This window comes from Aquarana catesbeiana, linkage group LG07 (genome assembly GCF_042186555.1).
Source record: "Aquarana catesbeiana isolate 2022-GZ linkage group LG07, ASM4218655v1, whole genome shotgun sequence".
NCBI lineage: Eukaryota > Metazoa > Chordata > Amphibia > Anura > Ranidae > Aquarana > Aquarana catesbeiana.
Window position 1 is genome coordinate 268,324,671 of NC_133330.1, and position 23,490 is coordinate 268,348,160.

The window sequence follows — 23,490 nt, forward strand, 5'->3', positions numbered from 1 at the left end:
ACCATCTAGGGGGTGAGGAGGAGTCGCCTAGGCAGCCTGAAGTTGGAAGCAGGAAGTGGGACAGGAAGTCCCACTCAAAACTAGGCACCTACTCCCCCCCCCCAAAAAAAAAAAAATTTGCCATGTAAGGGGGCGAGGAGTGCTTAAAACGGAAGTTCCACTTTTGGATGGAACTCCGCTTTAAGCATGGATAAGTAACCACCCATACTTACCCTGTTAAGAGGATTTTGACCTTATGAAGAAAATGTAAACACTTCTGTACAGCAATTTAACATCTTACCATAAAAAAACAGAAGTCAGTTTTAAAAAAGTGTTTCATATGCAGAGAAAAGACTGATTCTGTAACAGTAATGATATCACATTTTTTAGTTGAATGTATTATGGGATCATTAGGCAGCAGAAAAACATCAATTCTGGAGTCCTTTCATGAACTGCTTAACAAAGTAAGAATTACATGAGAAGGCAAAGGGGGTTATTTACGAAAGGCAAATCCACTTTGCACTGCAAGTGCACTTGGAAGTGCAGTCACTCTAAATCTAAGGGGTAGATCTGAAGTGAGTGGAAGCTCTGCTGATTTTATCATCCAATCATGTGCAAGCTAAAATTTCCTTTAGTAAATAACCCCCAATGTGTATCTTTTGAAAAGGAAACTCCAGCTAAAAGTATCAATAAATGAGATTCTAAACAAACACTTTGCTATATTTCACTAAAAGGTCTGAGGGGATTGTAGACTATTAGGCTCGATTCACATCTATGCATGTTGCTTTTGAGCGTTTTTGGAGTTTTTTTTTTCATGCTTGCCACGTTTTTGAGCAGCGTTTTTGTAGCGTTTTTACAGCGTTTTTGCTGCGTTTTTGCCGCGTTTTGCGTTTTACGTTTTTTTGGGTTTTTTTTGTTTTTTTTTACAGTCAAAAAAAAATAATTAAAAAAAAAAAAAAAAACGGCAAAAACGCATCAAAAACGCTGCAAAAATGTGCACTTGCGTTTTTGATGCTTGTCCATTGAATTCCATTACATGCAAAACGCTGCATTTTGCATGAAAAAAAGTCCCTGACCCTTTCCAAAAATGCAGAGATACAAAAAGGCATTGATGTGAACATGTTCCATAGGAACCCATGTTAAAAAATTCCCATGCATGTCTGCAAAATGCAAAATGCATCAAAAAACTCACTAGTGTGAATGGAGCCTTAGTGCACTTGCAGCAAAATCACTTGAGTAATGTCCATGATACTTTTTATTTGCACTAACATCCACATTTCCAGGACAAGCTTTTGGTGTATTTTTCCTTCATCAAGATCAGAAGAAGTACTAATACACAAAGGTTTAGTTTCATAATGTTAAAGTGGTATAAGGCTCGATTCACACCTATGCATGTTGCTTTTGAGCGTTTTTGGAGGTTTTTTTTTCATGCTTGCCGCGTTTTTTAACATGCGTTTTTGACGCGTTTTGCGGCGTTTTTGACGCGTTTTTGCCGCGTTTTGCGTTTTGCGGTTTTCATTATGCGTTTTATAAAGAACCAATTGGAAAACATCACTGCTTATATCACAGAATGTCAGCTGACATTAGTACTTCCTGCTTCCTCCCTAGTCTTGCTGTCTTTTGGTGCTTAGATTATCCTGGCTTCAATGTCCTTTTTTCTAGCAGTAGCCACAGCTGCTGCTGCAGTTTTGCTTGAAGAGGAAGCTGAAGAAGAAGAACAAAGGAGAAAACGAAGATTTTGGGTGCATCCAGTGATTGCCAATAGGGAGCAGAGAGGTCAATTCTGGATAATTTACAACGACCTCCGAGCCCATGAAGACAAGTTTATGGATTACACACGTATGTCTATTAAAAGGTGAGTTCTTGATTTAGTACCATTACCTAGCCATAATCTTGTTTAGAGTTCGTTTAGGTTTCAAAGTCGGGTTAGGGTTAGGATTTAAAGTAGGGTTGGAATTTAAAGTCGGGTTAGGGTTAGGATTTAAAGTCGGGTTAGGGTTAGGATTTAAAGTCGGGTTAGGGTTAGGATTTAAAGTCGGGTTAGGGTTAGGATTTAAAGTAGGGTTAGAATTTAAAGTCGGGTTAGGGTTAGGATTTAAAGTCGGGTTAGGGTTAGGATTTAAAGTAGGGTTAGGGTTAGGATTTAAAGTAGGGTTAGGGTTAGAATTTAAAGTCGGGTTAGGGTTAGGATTTAAAGTAGGGTTAGAATTTAAAGTCGGGTTAGGGTTAGGATTTAAAGTCGGGTTAGGGTTAGGATTTAAAGTCGGGTTAGGGTTAGGATTTAAAGTAGGGTTAGAATTTAAAGTCGGGTTAGGATTTAAAGTCGGGTTAGGGTTAGGATTTAAAGTAGGGTTAGGGTTAGGATTTAAAGTAGGGTTAGGGTTAGAATTTAAAGTCGGGTTAGGGTTAGGATTTAAAGTAGGGTTAGGGTTAGGATTTAAAGTAGGGTTAGGGTTAGAATTTAAAGTCGGGTTAGGGTTAGGATTTAAAGTAGGGTTAGAATTTAAAGTCGGGTTAGGGTTAGGATTTAAAGTCGGGTTAGGGTTAGGATTTAAAGTCGGGTTAGGGTTAGGATTTAAAGTAGGGTTAGAATTTAAAGTCGGGTTAGGGTTAGGATTTAAAGTCGGGTTAGGGTTAGGATTTAAAGTAGGGTTAGGGTTAGGATTTAAAGTAGGGTTAGGGTTAGAATTTAAAGTCGGGTTAGGGTTAGGATTTAAAGTAGGGTTAGAATTTAAAGTCGGGTTAGGGTTAGGATTTAAAGTCGGGTTAGGGTTAGGATTTAAAGTCGGGTTAGGGTTAGGATTTAAAGTAGGGTTAGAATTTAAAGTCGGGTTAGGGTTAGTCTTAACCCCTAAACAAATTTTTAAAGTGAAATCGAATGACTAAATAGGCTCAATGTAGGTGCTTGTCTAGGTGACATTGTGCTTGTGGTTTTCTCAATGTCCTTTTTTGCCCACACAGTTTTGATGTTTTGCTTGGTTTACTCAGCAGCAAGCTGCAACGTCAGAACACATCTTTCAGGGACTGTATTCCACCAGTTGAAAGGCTAATAATTACATTAAGGTAAATGTAAACTTTTTGCTTTTAGACTTTAACACACAAAGTGTTAATCAAATGAACAGGCACACAAAGTTTATATTTCCATAAAATAATTTAAATATGATTTTAATTGTAATTTTGAACACAAACATATAATGTGTAGAATTGCTTCATTCTTTCAAAATAACAATGTTCCGATAACAAAATAAGTAACGAAGTATTAGGCTCATCGCAATTTCAATAGACAAATGAGTTCAGTTAGGTTTCCACCATATGTTTTTTACAAATATAACAAAAACATAACTAGCATTTTAAATTATAAAGTATGATAATTAAATGGGTCTTGGCATGATTCAGGTTGCTGGGATGACAAACAAGGAGCACTTTCTACATACTGCTGCTCCTGAGCAACACTTGGGACATTTTGGAAATGGTAAGGTGGACCCCTATTGCCCACATCTGGTGCTCCAAAACCTGATCCTGGTGGCCCAAGTGCAGATGGTGGAGGTAGAGGAGGTTGGTGGTGGTCAAGCCGTCGAAGTGTTTGTCTAGATTCGTAAGGATTTTCAGCTCTGTAAGTTTGGTGCCTAGGCATCTGGTAAGATAAAGGGGGATTTTGCCAAGAAGCATAATTGGTTGTCTGTGTTGGTTGCATTGGAAGACTTCTGTCTGTGTGATAAATATTTTGGGGACTGGGGATATATGATTTTATGGTCTGCATGACAGAAATTTGCATATCCATTTTCATAGCATCGGGCACCTGATCAAAATAGGGCACCAGGGTATTGGCAAATTGTTGTGAGAGTGTCAATTGCCCTGTGAAACGATCTGACAGATCTTTTAATAAACTGTACATTTTATCAGACTCTTTCTGAATTTGCCGTTTGGTGGCACCCCCCCTTTTAGTAGTGCGCAATGGTGCAGCAGCCCCCTCCTCCTGTTCCTCTTCTCCAGGTATCTCTGCAATTTCCTGATTTGGAGATTGTGGGTTTGTAGGCTCCTGTGTTTGCACTGATGATTCTTCTTCTGCAGGTTCATCCTCCCAGCAGGTGTCTGTGCTGCAAATCACAACAAAACAGACCATTTTTTTTAGGGTGTGTGGGTAATAATTGCACAGAAACACAGAATCAGAATATCCTTTTTAAAATAATTACCTTCGCATCTCCAGAATAGGTCTCAAAAACTCAAGGTCTTTCGCATAGGAGTATGGTTTGAAAGACATTGCACCTGAACCACTTCTCATACTCTTTTCCTTTTTCAAATGACTATTAAAACTATCCTTTGCGCTCCGCCATCTGGTTTGCAAAGCTTTTACTGCAAAACAATGAAAAAATATTTTTGTTTTAATTTCAGATACCTGGCAACTGGACACTCCATTTCTAGTTTACATTATCAGTTCTTGATTGGGAAATCAACTGCTAGCTACCTAATCCGGGACACGTGTTCCATCATTTGGGACGTTCTTAAAGAGGTTGTCTTCCCGAAACCTACAACTGATGAATGGGCAAAGATAGCAGATATCTTCTGGCAGCAGTGCAATTTTCCAAATTGCGTGGGTGCTATTGACGGAAAACATATACGCATCCAGAAGCCAGTAGGCAGTGGCAGCAGCTTTTATAACTATAAAAAATATTTTTCTTTTGTGCTTTTTGCAATGGCAGATGCCAATTACCGTTTTATATATGTTGATATAGGGTCCTATGGCAGAAGCTCAGACTCTAGTATATTTACCCACTCAACCTTAGGGCATCTTCTGCAAGAAAATAGGCTGGCACTACCAGCCAATACACCACTCCCTGGAACGATTGGGCCTGCAATGCCGTATGTGTTTGTGGCTGATGAAGCTTTTGCGCTAGGGGAACACCTTCTCAGACCCTATTTAGCCACTCTTTGAGCCAAGAAAAAAGAGTGTTCAATTACAGACTCACTCGGGCCAGGAGAGTTGTTGAATGTGCTTTTGGCATACTGGCCAACAAATGGCGTTTGTTGCACACACCAATATATCTAAAGATGCAACACGCTATACAGGCAGTGAAAGCTATTTGTGCTCTCCATAATTTTATTAGAGAGCATGACGGTTTCCAATTTGAGGACACCCTTGCCAATCAGGCCATGACAAGAGCTGAAATGGCATCCACTCGGGGCAGCAGGAGTGGTGCTGCTTTACGTGAAACTTTATGTTCATATTTCATGTCTCCAGAAGGTCAGCTGCCATGGCAGCTAGATGCAATAGCCTAGATAGACCCAATGTAACAGATCTTCTAAACATTGTAAATGTGTGTTTTTTTGAAGCTTATGTTTGTCAAATTTTGCAACGTATGCTGTACTTTTTTTATGCATTGAAAAATGTGTATCTGACATTAAGATACTATTAAAAACAAATATCCTAATTTGTCCATTTTTTGGTGTAATAATTTTATTCAATGAACATTAGGCCTCATGCCCATGAGGCGCTGTTAAACGTGCATTCAGAGGCAGTTGGACAGTTTTTCCAACTGCACCTGAACTAATTCACTGTTATCCTATGTGTCCATGTACACAATTTTTTTCTTGCCTTTTGGCCAGCTTTGAAACGCCTGTCTATGTTAGTCTATGGCTTTATGCCCACCTAGGCATTTTTGAGATGCAAATGGCATAGGCGTTTTTACATACAAAAACGGCTGAAACGCTCAAAACGTTCACCAAACGCTCCAAACGCTCACAAACGATCCTAAACGGTCCAAACGCTTAAAACACTCAAAACGCTCAAAACGCCCAAAACGCTCACAAACGATCTTAAACGGTCCAAACGCTTAAAACGCTCAAAACGCTCAAAACGCTCACAAACGCGCAAAACGGTTCAAACGCTCCAAACGATCAAAACGCTCCCAAACGCACAAAACGTTTCAAACGCTCAAAACGCTCAAAATTTGACCCAATTTTATGGAAATTTGACCAATTTTATGGAAATGTAACCCAATTTTATGGAAATTTGACCAATTTGAGGGAAAATTGACCCAATTTTATGGAAATTTAACCCAATTTGCGGGAAATTTGACCCAATTTTATGGAAATTTGACCAATTTGAGGGAAATTTTACCCAATTGTATGGAAATTTAACCCAATTTGCGGGAAATTTGACCCAATTTTATGGAAATTTGACCAATTTGAGGGAAAATTGACCCAATTTTATGGAAATTTGACCAATTTGAGGGAAATTTTACCCAATTTTATGGAAATTTAACCCAATTTGCGGGAAATTTGACCCAATTTTATGGAAATTTGACCAATTTGAGGGAAATTTTACCCAATTGTATGGAAATTTAACCCAATTTGTGGGAAATTTGACCCAATTTTATGGAAATTTGACCAATTTGAGGGAAAATTGACCCAATTTTATGGAAATTTGACCAATTTGAGGGAAAATTGACCCAATTTTATGGAAATTTGACCAATTTGAGGGAAAATTGACCCAATTTTATGGAAATTTGACCAATTTGAGGGAAAATTGACCCAATTTTATGGAAATTTGACCAATTTGAGGGAAATTTGACCCAATTTGAGGGAAATTTAACCCAATTTGAGGGAAATTCGCGCAATTTAAGGGATATTGGCCAAAATCTAAAGCAGAACTCCACTAACTCGATCCTCAAAAAAATAGCTAATTTAAATACATGTATTTAGGTCAGTAAATAAGTTAAAAAACATAAACTGTCAAAAATGTTTGGATCATGCACATGAACACATACATAATTACAGTGGATCTAATAATCTACAGACCCCTGGTAAAATGTCAGGTTTATGTGATGTTTAAAAATGAAACAAACATATATAATTGATGAACTTGTTCCATCTTTAATTAATTCAGAAGTTTGTTTGGGGTTAGTCAGAGGCACATGATGGCAGGTGTGGACTGACTCCTTACCATGTTTTTGAATGTGATAGCTTAATTCTGAACACAGCTGCATCCCCAGTTAGAAGAGGATGTGCACACTTATAAAACAACATTATTTGAGTTTCTTATATTGACTACCCAATAAAAGATTTTAGTAAGTTTTCTGTTGAGTTTGTACAGTTTATAGGTCACATTAAGGTTTAAACATTTCTAGCAATGATTTCTCTTTGTCAAATTTTTCAACATCACTGAAAACTCAAAGTTTAACAAGTGTGTGTAAACTTTTTATCTATTACTTACATTTGAGGTCTGCTTGTTTCTTGGAGAAAATATCCCATTGTGGATACAGCTCCTTGGCAATTTCAAGCCACCCCTGGTCCCGTTTTCTACGATCCTTGTGTTGGGGATCAGAAGGAGTATAAAGATATGTTCTTGGCCTCACCAAGCTGATAAGATGTTCAGTTCTCACCATTTTTGCTAGAGTCCAAACTGGGATTTGCTGGTTCTCAAGGCATCCTGGGTAGTTTATTTTTAAAGGGCAGGTGTTTGATCACATGGTGATTCCAAAAAAGCAAAATGCAAAACGCATCAAAAACGCATCAAAAACGCATCTCAAATTATGGACTTGCGTTTTTCTTGCATGCCCATTGAATTCTATTACATGCAAAACGCTGCATTTTGCGTTTAAAAAAGTCCCTGACCCTTTCCAAAAACGCAGAGATACAAAAAAGCATTGATGTGAACATGTTCCATAGGAACCCATGTTAAAAAATTTCCATGCATTTCTGCAAAATGCAAAATGCATCAAAAAACGCGCTAGTGTGAATGGGGCCTCAAACCTAAAAGCACAAATGTAATATATTGCAGCTTAGCAGTCATTAGATGTGGTGGCTGCATTCCTTTTCTCTTTTTAGGGCTTTTCCCCTTTGTTTTCACCTGGTGATCTGACCAGTAACACACCTCCTGTATTAGCATGCTCCCATTATGGATCAATGAGCATGGGGGGCAAAGCAAACAACAGCATGCTCTGAATCAAGCAGAAGACCCGCACTGGCTATTGAACTTCATTTTTCTCGGCTCGTCATACGTGTTGTACGTCACTGCGTTCTTGACGTTCAAAATTTCCGACAACATTTGTGTGACCGTATGTATGCAAGACAAGTTTGAGCCAACATCCTTCGAAAATAAATCCCAGGATTTCGTTGTTGGAATGTCCGATCGTGTGTACGCTGCATTACACCCTGTTCCAAATTATTATGCAAATTCTATTTCAGTGTCACAAAGATTAAATATGTTGTTTCTCAGTTTAACTCATGGATGGCATTGTGTCTCAGGGCTCTTTTGATCACTGAAAACAATCTCGGACACCTGTGATAATTAGATTGCCAGGTGAGCCCAATTAAAGGAAAAACTACTAAAGGAGGGTGTTCCACATTATTAACCTCCCTGGCGGTATGATTATTTCAGATTTTAGGTGCTGAAAGTGGTACAATTACTTTGCATGGAACTTTGGCGTTTTATATTGTAGGCCTGTAATTCTTAGGAATAATTCACTTAAATCTGTCCAAACCAGAGTCTTGTAGACATCCCGGGTATGATAAAGTTTGAAAAACGAAATCACAAATTATAATATAATAAATAACTATAAATAATTAGACCAAATAATAATATAATAATAATAATAATAATAATTCAATAATGTAATCAAATCAAAAACACTTAAATTTGCTCAGTTGCAAAATTGTCGCTGTCATTACTTTTCAGTGTTTGTTGACGGATCTCCCCACAAATCACTATCACTCAATTCTGCAAGTGATTCTAATTTATTATCGCTGTTTTCTAGCTGGTCTAAAAAAACTTTGGATGTAAAGGGACAGTTTTGGTTGCTATGGACAATCTCCAGTTTCCAGGCAGAAAGAACAGTTTTTATAATATAAAACTGAATGCAGGGCACTGGACAAACCACTAGGGACAAAGGGGATGTTTAATTATTTGATACAGTACTGTAATCTGTAAGATTACAGTATACTGTATCTATACTGTGTGTTTTACTTTTTGAATTTGGCGCCAAACTCCGTCCCCGTGCGTCGCAACGCTCGCAGGGAACGGAGCTCGGCACTGTGAATCGGCTCACAGATCACAGCGGGGAGACATCGCAGGATCCAGGGGACAAGGTAAGTAACCTCTACAAGGATCCTGCAATGCGATCCCAAGTCTGGCTCGGGGTTACCCATTTTGGTACTGAAAATCCACCATGAGCCAGACTCGGGAATACCGCTAGGGGGGTTAAGCAGAGCACCATTTTCAAGCAATATGGGGAAGAAAAAGGATCTCTCTGCTGCCAAAAAGAGTGAAACAGTTCAATGCCTTGGACGAGGTATGAAAAAATTAGATATTTCACGAAAACGTAAGCTTGATCATCGCACTAAGATTAATTAAGAGATTTGTGGCTGATTCAGAGCACAGATGGGTTTCGTGCAGATAATGGCACATTGAGGAAGATTTCTGCCAGATCCATGCATCGGATCAAGAGAGCAGCTGCTAAAACATCATTACATAGCAGCAAACAGATATTTGAAGCTGCTGGTGCCTCTGGAGTCCCACGGACATCAAGGTGTAGAGTCCTCCAAAGTCTTGTAACTGTGCATAAACCTTCCATTCGGCCACCATTAACCAATGCTCACAAGCAGAAACAGCTGCATTGGGCAGAAAAATACATGAAGACTAATTTTCAAACAGTCCTGTTCACTGATGAAAAAAAGAGAGGTATTGTTGCGCTACTAAGAAAAATTACTGTTAAAAGTGTAAGTCAGCAGCCAGCATCACCAGTATGATAACCGTATACAAAATGTGATAAATAAATAAATGCAGCGCTAAGTGTCATTAAACAGGCGTTTTTCAGTGAATATAAAGAAATATCACTTTTCTTGAATAATATGTGTACTTCTCAATAAGAGTGTAGTGATAATTCAAAAAACATAAGTGAAGTTAGACAACAAAATATAATCTGTAGCATAAACCTACGTAAACATGTGTTCGGTGCATACAAAATAAGTCACCTTTTATGGGTAATATATATCACCCTTCATCAAACAAGTGTATGGTGGTATATAAACTTAGAATAAAATAAAGTCCATAAGTTGAAAGAAAACTGTAGCAACAACACTGTGTAGACTGTGGCACAGAGGAGATCCCGTATCAATTGTTACATCTGGAGGGCAATCTTCCTACATACAGATTTCATATAGAAGTAGTAAGGTGGATGCGCTTATCAGAAGGGATGGACACTCTCACCGTACGGCGGGGTGTCATAAGAGCTTACGGATCCAAGTGATCCTAAGGGTGTTCACTGGAGACTCGCTGAGACATGCCAATGGAAAATACCGGAAAATGCATCCAAAACGACTTCAGGAGCGAGATGGACCGTGAGTCATCAGATGGATGGATGAATAGATTCGCCTCTCCCAGTACACCGGTGGCCGAAGAGATGTAGTTCTCACCACGTCAAATGGCATCCACATAGGGAAAAAAAGGGGAATCTCCACATGGTGCATGAACCAATAAAAGCAGGTTTATTTGAAATCATCGGCGATACAGCAGACGATTCACAGGCATCAGATAAAAAAGTGATCACAAGTTGAATAAAAAAGTAGTAGTTAGCGTGGTAACGGTAACAGCAATCAGCAACCCGACATGTTTCGGACGAATGTCCATCTACAGGGGCATATAGCTAGATACCCGAGACCACGCTGTACATATAGCCATAATAATACATCTAATAGTAATCAGCTGTGTGACTCTTGTCCCATGGCCGTTAACCGGCCAATCAGAGACAAGCAACCGTGTCTATCATAACACAGGCCAGCTGTGTATAACACTCCCCCAGCTTCCAACCGGCCAATCTGAGACCGGCACCAAGCACCTGTCATCCGGCGGGACACATGACAGCCGTGGGACACGTGACACCTCCGGCCAATAACCGCTTCCAAGGCCAGATCATATAACCTTCCCAAAGAGGATTCTGGTTAATGGAGGCTACAGGGGTTAGGTCACCTGGTGCACTCGATGATATCGTCATCGCGCGGCCGCGGTTGCGCTCCAAACCTCCCTCTCAGTTAACCCAACAGAGGGAGAGGAGATAGAACAGGAGGAGGGCTGATTTCACCTCACTGTCTGCAATCAATGTCATTGCACAACCCGGTCAAGCGCTCGTCTCCTGGTTACTTCCTGTGTCAACGGAAGTACCAATGGAGTGCTAATAGGCAGGGCGGACACCAACTTGTGATCACTTGTTCAATGTTTTATCTGATGCCTGTGAAACGTCTGCTGTATCGCTGATGATTTCAAATAAACCTGCTTTTATTGGTTCATGCACCATGTGGAGATTCTCCTTTTTTTCCCTATGTGGATGCCATTTGACGTGGTGAGAACTACATCTCTTCGGCCACCAGTTTACTGGGAGAGGTGAATCTATTCATCCATCCATCCAATGACTCACGGTCCATCTCGCTCCTGAAGTCGTTTTGGATGCATTTTCCGGTATTTTCCATTGGCATGTCTCAGCAAGTCTCCAGTGAACACCCTTAGGATCACTTGGATCCGTAAGCTCTTATGACACCCCGCCGTACGGTGAGAGTGTCCATCCCTTCTGGTAAGCGCATCCACCTTACTACTTCTATATGAAATCTGTATGTAGGAAGATTGCCCTCCAGATGTAACAATTGATACGGGATCTCCTCTGTGCCACAGTCTACACAGTGTTGTAGCTACAGTTTTCTTTCAACTTATGGACTTTATTTTATTCTAAGTTTATATACCACCATACACTTGTTTGATGAAGGGTGATATATATTACCCATAAAAGGTGACTTATTTTTGTATGCACCGAACACATGTTTACGTAGGTTTATGCTACAGATTATATTTTGTTGTCTAACTTCACCTATGTTTTTTGAATTATCGCTACACTCTTATTGAGAAGTACACATATTATTCAAGAAAAGTGATATTTCTTTATATTCACTGAAAAACGCCTGTTTAATGACACTTAGCGCTGCATTTATTTATTTATCACTGATGAGTGAAGTGCAACAATGGATGGTCCAGATGGATGGAGTAGTGGATGGTTGGTGGACGGCCACCCTGTTCCAACAAAGCTGTGGCGTCAGTGAGGCGGTGGTGGAGTCATGTTTTGGCCCGGAATCATGGAAAGAAAGCTGGTCGGCCCCTTTAGGGTCCCAGAAGGTGTAAAGATGACCTATGCAAAGTATGTGGAGTTCCTGACTGACCACTTCCTTCCCTGGTACAGAAGGAAGAACTATGCTTTCCGTAAAATCATCTTCATGCATGATAATGCACCATCTCATGCTGCAAAGAATACCTCTGCATCAATGGCTGCTATGGGGATAAAAGGAAAGAAAGTCATGGTGTGGCCTCCATCCTCCCCTGACCTCAATCCTATTGAGAACCTTTGGAGCATCCTCAAGCAAAAGATCTATGAGGGTGGGAGGCAGTTTACATCCAAACAGCAGCTCTGGGAGGCTATTCTGACATCTTGCAAACAAATTCAAGCAGAAACTGTCCAAAAACTCACAAGTTCAATGGATGCAAGACTCTTGAAGCTGCTATCAAATAAGGGGTACTATGTTAAAATGTAACGTGACCTGTTAAACTGTTTAAAAAGTTAAAATGTTATTCAAAGTTTGATTGAAATAGCTTTTGATTTCTGTAAAAAATCAATTTAGTCAACTAAAATCGAATGTGTTTAGTTAAATTGTAATGCTTAATTTAAGCATTTCTCTAGAATTTCCAAACTCATTATACACTCCTGGAGTAAAGAAATCTAATATCATGTTATTATTTATGGTATTAAGGTTTGAACAAACTCACAGATATTTATGAAAACGGGGTTCTTTTTGGGACTTTATATGAAGCAAGTCCTATTATGGTTTTATGCCGCCATCCCTAATCAATATAGGAGGAAAGGCGAGGGGTTGGGACTTTATATGAAGCACGCGGTGGTAAGCAATGAATGGATATAAAAAAATATTTATTAGTTTATATATATATATATATATATATATATATATATATATATATATAATATATAATATATATATATATATATATATATATATATATATATATATATATATATATATATATATATATATATATAATGTATGTTAGTATCAAATTTTGTGGTAATTTATCATAATAGCAGTAATCCTTGTAACTATTTCAAAAATATCACATAACAATATTTCATGATCCAATAAAATTTCATTTATATACACATAATACATAATATCTGTATAGCTTTTAACCTTGCTACTCTCTATCACTGTTGATAAAAAGATATGTATTGAACATGATGGCAAAAATTACATATATAATCATATGGACATGTATTGTGTAAATGAATGGCATAAAAATCTATTGTCATTACAGGATTGATATGAAATACGGCAGCTGGTATCTCAACGCGTTTTGTGACTTGGGTCACTCTTCAGGAGCAAGCCCGTAATATCTATCTATAAAAAATATTATGTATATATACACATATCTAGATGATCTGACAAGGTCAAAAAAATGAAGCAGGATAGAAATAAAGGACCCCCACTACATACTACTTACAAAACTACTATATGTGTTGATGGTATAGTGCTGGAAACTGCAGGCCATCCAAGGACCTCATCCCCGGGAGCTGTGGGAGCATGCACAGCTTCAACAGCCAAGAAAGACAGCATCCATGGTGGATGGGCATCCATAGCGTGATCCTAATGTGTAATGGAAATGATGAAACCATGTGGGAGCTGTTTGAAAGAATGTGCAGGTTGGCAATTAACATTGATGGGGCAAATAGCCCTATGGTTCTATTCAAATAATACTCCAATATTATATTATTATACCATTAGAACATCACTCCCAATGGGACATATGGTGTCTACCCTATATGTCCCTCAGGTATTCCTTTTGTATTTAATGTGTGTTTAGTGGTTGTGTTTGGGCACTGCTGAGCCATCTGTTTTTTTTATCTAGTCCGGGAGCTGCGATGCGCACTTCTGGCTCCCTTTCTTCCTCCACCCTCATGACGCGGGTTGGGCGGGCACATTGTCACTGAGCATCGACATCACGCCCCATGCCAGATGTGTGGCGTCCTCGTGGCACCGCAACATCGGCAGAGTTAACAACATTGGTCTGCAACACAGGTTTTGGCACCAATCGCCGGACAGCGTAGCCGCCCAGGTGATGGCGCCTCCCTCTCCTCTTCTTTTGCATGCTAGTGTGACATTGGGGGCCGTTATACGGCGGCACTCCCTTATTGGGCATCATCCCTAGGTGGGTTAGGCACCCAGGGTTCCCTTCTCCACATCACGGACACCATGCCTAGCCTCGGTCTATGGCATGCACCTCCGCACAATAGGTATGTTAATGCCTCATACATGTCACTTCACAGTTTGGTTTTTCCCAATCCTTAACTCAGTTCCCCACATTTCTCTTGATGGCACTCTTTCACTATCCTTCACTCTCTTCTTTCTTTTCTTTTCTCCTTTCGTACTCTCTTTCTCTCCTTTTTTTCCTCCTTTTTTCCCAGCTGCCCTATCTTCACTACTAGGTGTGCATCTGTTTTTATACATATCACACTCATGATTATGGGTCACCCCACTTATGTTAATTCCCAACCTGCACATTCTTTCACAGAGGTCCCACATGGTTTCATCATTTCCATTACACATTAGGATCATGCTATGGATGCCCATCCACCATGGATGCTGTCTTTGTTGGCTGTTGTCACTGTGCATGCTCCCACAGCTCCCGGGGATGATGTTCTTGGATGGCCTGCGGTTTCCAGCTCTATACCATCAGTACACATATGGTTTTGTAAGTAGTATGTAGTAGTGGGGTCCTTTATTTCTATCCCGCTTCATTTTTTTTACCTTGTCAGATCATCTACATATGAATATATACACATGAATATTTTTTATTTATTTTATAGAGTGACCCAAAGTCAGGAAACACGTCAAGCTGCCAACTGCCATAGTTCATATCAATCCTGTGCTGACAATAAATTTTTATGTCATTAATTTACACAATACATGTCCATATGATTTTATATGTAATTTTTGCCATCATGTTCAATACATATCTTTTTATCAACAGTGATAGAGAGTAGCAAGGTTATAGGCTATATAGATATGATGTATTATGTGTATATAAATTACATTTTATTGGATCATGAAATATTGTTATGGGATATTTTTGAAATTATTACAAGAACTACTGTTGTGTAAAGAAAGAAAAATGCACAACCAAAAATGAATATAAATCTTGAAAAGTGGTTTGACATTATTACCAGCAATATACCAATTGAAACTGTGATTAAACACTTAGTGATAATTGCCAATAGGGATGAGCCGAACACCCCCCGGTTCGGTTCGCACCAGAACCTGCGAACGGACCGAAAATTTACACAAACGTTAGAAACCCATTGACGTCTATGGGACTCGAACGTTCAAAATCAAAAGTGCTCATTTTAACCACTTCAGCCCCGGAAGGATTTACCCCCTTCCTGACCAGAGCACTTTTTACAATTTGGCACTGCATCGCTTTAACTGCTAATTGCGCGGTCATGCAATGCTGTACCCAAACTAAATTTGCGTCCTTTTCTTCCCACAAATAGAGCTTTATTTTGATGGTATTTGATCACCTCTGCCGCTTTTATTTTTTGCGCTATTAACGGAAAAAGACCAAACATTTTGAAAAAAAATGATATTTTCTACTTTTTATTATAAAAAAAATCCATTAAAATCAATTTTAGTCATACATTTAGGCCAAAATGTATTCGGCCACATGTCTTTGGTAAAAAAAATGTCAATAAGCGTATATTTATTGGTTTGCGCAAAAGTTATAGCGCCTACAAACTAGGGTACATTTTCTGGAATTTACATAGCTTTTAGTTTATGACTGCCTATGTCATTTCATGAGGTGCTAAAATGGCAGGGCAGTACAAAACCCCCCCAAATTACCCCATTTTGGAAAGTAGACACCCCAAGGAAATTGCTGAGAGGCATGTTGAACCCATTGAATATTTATTTTTTTTGTCCCAAGTGATTGAATAATGACAAAAAAAAAAATTACAAAAAGTTGTCACTAAATGATATATTGCTCACACAGGCCATGGGCATATGTGGAATTGCACCCCAAAATACATTCAGCTGCTTCTCCTGAGTACGGGGATACCAAATGTGTGGGACTTTTTGGGAGCCTAGCCGCGTACGGGGCCCCGAAAACCAAGCACCGCCTTCAGGATTTCAAAGGGCATACATTTTTGATTTTACTCCTCACTACCTATCACAGTTTTGAAGGCCATAAAATGCCAAGATGGCACAACCCCCCCCAAATGACCCCATTTTGGAAAGTAGACACCCCAAGCTATTTGCTGAGAGGCATGTTGAGTCCATGGAATATTTTATATTTGGACACAAGTTGCGGGAATGTGACAATTTTTTTTTTTTTTTTTGCACAAAGTTGTCACTAAATGATATATTGCTCAAACATGCCATGGGCATATGTGGAATTACACCCCAAAATACATTCTGCTGCTTCTCCTGAGTACGGGGATACCACATGTGTGGGACTTTTTGGGAGCCTAGCCGCGTACGGGGCCCCGAAAACCAAGCACCGCCTTCAGGATTTCAAAGGGCATAAATTTTTGATTTTACTCCTCACTACCTATCACAGTTTTGAAGGCCATAAAATGCCAAGATGGCACAAACCCCCCCAAATGACCCCATTTTGGAAAGTAGACACCTCAAGCTATTTGCTGAGAGGCATGTTGAGTCCATGGAATATTTTATTTTTTGACACAAGTTGCGGGAAAGTGACAATTTTTTTTTTTTTTTGCACAAAGTTGTCACTAAATGATATATTGCTCACACAGGCCATGGGCTTATGTGGAATTGCACCCCAAAATACATTCTGCTGATTCTCCTGAGTATGGGGATACCACATGTGTGGGACTTTTTGGGAGCCTAGCCGCGTACGGGGCCCCGAAATCCCAGCACCGCCTTCAGGATTTCTAAGAGCGTTAATTTTTTATTTCACTCCTTACTACCCATCACAGTTTTGAAGGCCATAAAATGCCAAGATAGCACAAAACCGCCCCAAAATGACCCCATTTTGGAAAGTAGACACCCCAAGCTATTTGCTGAGAAGCATGGTGAGTATTTTGCAGCTCTCATTTGTTTTTGAAAATGAAGAAAGACAAGAAAAACGTATTTTTTTTTTCTTTTTTCAATTTTCAAAAGTTTGTGACAAAAAGTGAGGTCTGCAAAATACTCACTATACCTCTCAGCAAATAGCTTTGGGTGTCTATTTTCCAAAATGGGGTCATTTGGGGGGGGTTTGTGCCATCTGGGCATTCCATGGCCTCCGAAACTGTGATAGGCAGTGAAGAGTGAAATCAAAAATTTACGCCCTTAGAAAGCCTGAAGGCGGTGCTTGGTTTTCGGGGTCCCGTACGCGGCTAGGCTCCCAAAAAGTCTCACACATGTGGTATCCCCGTACTCAGGAGAGGCAACAGAATGTATTTTGGGGTGTAATTTCACATATTCCCATGGCATGTTTGAGCAATATATCATTTAGTGACAACTTTGTGCAAAAAAAAAAAAAATTTGTCTTTTTCCCGCAACTTGTGTCACAATATAAAATATTCCATGGACTCGACATGCCGCTCAGCAAATAGCTTGGGGTGTCTACTTTCCAAAATGGGGTCATTTGGGGGGGTTTTGAACTGTCCTGGCATTTTATGCACAACATTTAGAAGCTTATGTCACACATCACCCACTCTTCTAACCACTTGAAGACAAAGCCCTTTCTGACACTTTTTGTTTACATGAAAAAATAATTTTTTTTTGCAAGAAAATTACTTTGAACCCCCAAACATTATATATTTTTTTAAAGCAAATGCCCTACAGATTAAAATGGTGGGTGTTTCATTTTTTTTTTTCACACAGTATTTGCGCAGCGATTTTTCAAACACATTTTTTGGGGAAAAAACACACTTTTTAAAATTTTAATGCACTAAAACACACTATATTGCCCAAATGATTGATGAAATAAAAAAGATGATCTTAGGCCGAGTACATGGATACCAAACATGACATGCTTTAAAATTGCGCACAAACGTGCAGTGGCGACAAACTAAATACATTTTTAAAAGCCTTTAAAAGCCTTTACAGGTTACCACTTTAGATTTACAGAGGAGGTCTACTGCTAAAATTACTGCCCTCGATCTGACCTTCGCGGTGATACCTCACATGCATGGTGCAATTGCTGTTTACATTTGACGCCAGACCGACGCTTGCGTTCGCCTTTGCGCGAGAGCAGGGGGGGACAGGGGTGCTTTTTTTTTTTTTTTTTATTAATTTTTTGATTTTTTATCTTATTTTTAAACTGTTCCTTTCATTTTTATTTTTTTTAAATCATTTTTATTGTTATCTCAGGGAATGTAAATATCCCCTATGATAGCAATAGGTAGTGACAGGTACTCTTTTTTGAAAAAATTGGGGTCTATTAGACCCTAGATCTCTCCTCTGCCCTCAAAGCATCTGACCACACCAAGATCGGTGTGATAAAATGCTTTCCCAATTTCCCAATGGCGCTGTTTACATCCGGCGAAATCTAAGTCATGAAATGCTCGTAGCTTCCGGATTCTTAGGCCATAGAGATGTTTGGAGCCATTCTGGTCTCTGATCAGCTCTATGGTCAGCTGGCCGAATCACCGGCTGCATTCTCAGGTTCCCTGTTGGGACAGGAGAGCCAGAGAAAAACATGGAAGACGGTGGGGGGGGGGCATTTCCTCCCACTGCTTGTAAAAGCAGTCTGGAGGCTAATTAGCCGCTAGGATTGCTTTTACATGAAAGCCGACCGCTGGCTGAAAAGAATGATACCAAGATGATACCTAAACCTGCAGGCATCATTCTGGTATAACCACTCAAAGTCCAGCAACATACCAGTACGTTGCTGGTCCTTGTTGGGCATATATTGTAAACTTTTTTTTCATGCAGCCTGTGGGCTGAACGAAAAAAAGATATTGATCGGTGGGTATGCCCACCATTAGAATACCTCCCTTCATCCACCCACTTCTAATGATGGGCATACATGCACCATTTATATATGCCGAAGCATGGGGGCATCCTCCCGCAAAAGGCAGGAGCAAATTGCTCCTCCACCCACTGCTGCCCCCACGCTTCGGCATATATGCTGAAGTATGTAACTGTGGTGGTGAAATCACCTCCGACAGCGCTGGAGTCACGGCTTTATGTATCGTGGGAGCAAACGCTGTTGCTGTCAAGATGAATAAATCCGCGCTGCAACTGAATGGCGTACCTGCTAAGCAAATGATGGTTAACAAAAAACAAAGTAACATTACAGTATAACAGTAATACTTACCATACCTGCAAAGCAAATACAAAAAAAAAACATAGTAAAAAATAAAACATTTAACGCAACCTGTGCCTACCTAAAATATATATATGCCGAAGCATGGGGGCATCCTCCCGCAAAAGGCAGGAGCAAATCGCTCCTCCACCCACTTCTGCCCCCACGCTTCGGCATATATGCTGAAGTATGTAACTGTGGTGGTGAAATCACCTCTGACAGCGCTGGAGTCACGGCTTTATGTATCGTGGGAGCAAATGCTGTTGCTGTCAAGATAAATAAATCCGCGCTGCAACTGAATGGCGTACCTGCTAAGCAAATGATGGTTAACAAAAAACAAAGTAACATTACAGTATAACAGTAATACTTACCATACCTGCAAAGCAAATACAAAAAAAAAACATAGTAAAAAATAAAACATTTAACGCAACCTGTGCCTACCTAAAATATATATATGCCGAAGCATGGGGGCATCCTACCGCAAAAGGCAGGAGTAAATCGCTCCTCCACCCACTTCTGCCCCCACGCTTCGGCATATATGCTGAAGCATGTAACTGTGGTGGTGAAATCACCTCCGACAGCGCTGGAGTCACGGCTTTATGTATCGTGGGAGCAAACGCTGTTGCTGTCAAGATAAATAAATCCGCGCTGCAGCTGAATGGCGTACCTGAAAACAAAAAAATGTTTAAAACACAGTAAACTATAAAAAAATTACAGTCCTGAAAAGCAAACATGATAAAACATAACAATAAAACATTGCAGAATAGAATACAGTAAAAAAGAGCAGAACAATAGAGAGAAAATAGAGAGAGAGAGAACAATAAAACGACAACTATTTTTGTTTTTTTTATTTTATATTTTTTTGTGTATTTTTTTTTTTACTTTTTTTTTTTTTTTTACTTTTTTTTTTTTATAACTGTAACTTTTAAAACTGTAACGGTTCCAGGTTTGGGTCTCTCAAAATGCGATGGCATCTTGGGAGACCCTGTGGAAGTGTGTCCTAGTCTGTGCAGTGCTGTACCCTACGCTAATACTCAACTAGTGTATGGTAGCGTTCAAAACATTCACCAATGCAAAGACCAGGATTGCCAGGACAGGAGGGACAATAATACCGGGTGTCACGCCTAAATCCGCGCTTTCTGCAGACACGACATTTTCTTTGGGGGGCTCGTTGGGTCGGGGTACTCTGGAGGACATAAGGAAAATGCCTCTCATGCAGCCGGCCTACTGCATTTGGATTGGGAAGGTGAGGTGGAGCACCGTCTGGAAACAGAAGGGCTCTGACGATCTCTTCCTGGAATTTAAGGAAGGATCCAGTCCGTCCTGAAGCTCTGTATAGCACATGAGCGTTCAGCAAAGCCAATTGAAATAAATAAACAGACACTTTTTTGTACCAGCGTCTGGCCTTACGGGCAATTAGGTACAGCGCCAACAACTGGTCGTTGAGGTCCACCCCTCCCATATTAAGGTTGTATTCGTGGACACAGAGGGGTTTCTCCACAACACCAGTCGCCGTAGTAATTTGGGTCGTCGTGTCTGCATGAAGGGAGGTGAGAACGAAAACATTCTTCTTATCCCTCCACTTCATAGCGAGCAAATTATTATACTTCAAGCAGGCTCTCTCCCCCAGCCTAAGATGGGACTCTACAAGCCGCTGGGGAAAGCCCCGGCGATTAGGTCGCACGGTGCCACATGCTCCAATCTGCTGATCAAACAAGTGACTAAAAAGTGGCACGCTCGTATAATAATTGTCCACGTACAAGTGGTACCCCTTTCCGAATAAGGGTGACACCAAGTCCCACACTATCTTGCCAGCGCTTCCTATGTAGTCAGGGCAGTTTGTCGGCTCTACGTGACTATCTTTGCCCTCGTAAACCATAAAACTACATGTATAGCCTGTGGCCCTGTCACAGAGCTTATACATCTTGACCCCGTATCTGGCACGCTTGCTGGGAAGGTACTGTTTGAAGGACAAGCGGCCAGAAAACTTAATCAGGGACTCATCAACGCAGACAACTTGATGGGGAGTAAACAAGTCTGCAAAACGTTGGTTGAAGTGGTTTACGAGGGGCCGAATTTTGTAGAGCCGATCGTATGCAGGGTCTCCACGAGGACGACAGAGTTCATTGTCGTTGAAGTGCATGAACCGCAAAATCTGCTCGTATCGTGCCCTGGTCATGGAGGCAGAGAACACGGGCATATGGTGAATTGGGTCAGTGGACCAATATGACCGCAACTCACTCTTTTTGGTTATGCCCATGTTGAGGGAAAGGCCCAGAAAGATCTTAAATTCGGAGACCGTAATTGGTCTCCAATCTCTGGCAAGGGAGGACTGGGGATTAGCGGCGATGTGTTGACCAGCGTACAAATTGCTTTGGTCCACAATAGATCTATAGAGATCTTCGGTGAAAAACAGTGAATAAAAATCCAGTGGCATAAAGTCAACTGTTTCCACCTGAATTCCGGGTTGGCCAGTGAAAGGGGGAAGTACGGGTGCTGCAGAAGTGGTGGGAACCCAATTCGGATTGGCGAATGCAGCAGGAAGGGCACAATGGGCACGACGGGCCTGTCTTTGTCTTCTTGGTGGCAGCGGGACACTAGTTGTGCTTGCCACCTCACCAGCTTGAACTGCACTTATGGGACTCGCCACGTCACCAAGTGTTACTGCAGTGCTGGATGTACGACCAGGGTGTACTAGGCTGCTGGTGCTTGCCAGTTCACCAGAAGGAGTAGCGGCACTAGTACTTCTCTGCTCCATATGAGAGCCCTGCGGTTCTTGCACTTCAAGGACAGAAGAAGAATTTCGGGGTCTGGTACGCCTGACCCTAGCAGGGACCATAACTCCGTCGTAAGAGCTATCTGTCATGGAGCCGCTGTCCTCTACAGGTTCGTATTCTGAGCTTGAACTTGACAGATGAGCGACTTCCTCTTCACTATCTGTCATGCTCAGAAACGTGTAGGCCTCTTCACTAGTGTACCTTCGATTTGCCATTTTGGGCTCTAAATTTAGGGGTACACTAGTGAGACTCACAGGCAAAAAAGCTCCTGACTGTCAGCGACTGATTCAAAGCGCTACCAAAAAACTGTTAGCGATCGCAGGGATCAGGCCTGACTCTGCGAACGCTGCAGTTATGTGTGCTTAGTGTTTTGTGACAGTTATCGATCGATACTGCACTTGGGTGGGCTGGGCTGGGCTGGGCCGAGGAGCAAAACGCAGGTGCTAGCAGGTATCTGGGCTGATCCCGCTAACACTGCGTTTTTTTTGGGGACCCCAAACTGCTGGGGAGTATAGATCTGATCGGATCAGATATCGATCCGTTCAGATACTATAGCACTAAGGGAGGTGTATGCTGCATGCGTGGGTGTTAGCGGTACTGCCGCTAACCTGACGCTGCCTGGGGCGACGCAGACCTTATCTGATCCTAATAACTTAACATCTATCACCGCCTGGCAATTAGGGGGTTAAACCTTTATAAGGTAATAAACGGCGGGTGCCCTAAAACTGTAATAAACTACAAAAAACAAACCAACTAACCAGCGTCACCCGTAACAATTATATGGTGATCACTGGTGAAAGGGTTAACTAGGGGGCAATCAAGGGGTTAAAACCTTTAGTAGGTAGTATATGGGGGTCCCTGTCGCTATAAAACACTGACAGCAAACCTATATACTTACCTCCCTAACTAGCGTCACCTGTGTCACTAATACAGCGATCAGAAAAACGATCGCTTAGTGACACTGGCGACGGGGGGTGATCACGGGGTTAAAACTTTATTAGGGGGGTACCCTGGACCTAAAGGGGGATACCCTAGACCTAAAGGGGGCTAACCTAACTGCCCTAACACTTGTAACTGACACAAACTGACACCAATGCAATAAATCAGAAAAAAAAAAAACCTGCTATTGGTGTCAGAGTGACAGGGGGTACAGGGGGGTGATCAGGGGGTGACTGGGGGGTGACAGGGGGGTGACAAGTGTGCCTGCGTGTTCTACTGTTAGTGTAGTGTTGGTGCACTTACTTGGATGTCTTCTCTCCTCTGCGACGGGACGAAAAGACCGGCTCGAGGAGAGATGACATCACTTCCTCCGCTTCTGTTTACATTCACAGAAGCCGAGGAAGCTTGTCATTGGCCAGGAGCGATCGCGAGGGGGGA

The 23,490-nt window shown here is 40.9% G+C and overlaps 1 protein-coding gene across 1 annotated transcript; it reads right to left on the reverse strand.

The window, feature by feature from the left end:
* Positions 1–3,128: 3,128 nt before the first annotated feature.
* Positions 3,129–7,700, reverse strand: LOC141102548 (uncharacterized). Its single transcript, XM_073591473.1, has 3 exons — positions 7,193–7,700; positions 4,173–4,332; positions 3,129–4,076 (listed from the first exon to the last, which is right to left on the reverse strand). The coding sequence occupies exons 1-3, from the start codon at positions 7,362–7,364 to the stop codon at positions 3,335–3,337; spliced, it is 1,074 nt and encodes a 357-aa protein (XP_073447574.1). The 5' UTR covers positions 7,365–7,700; the 3' UTR covers positions 3,129–3,334.
* Positions 7,701–23,490: the final 15,790 nt, after the last annotated feature.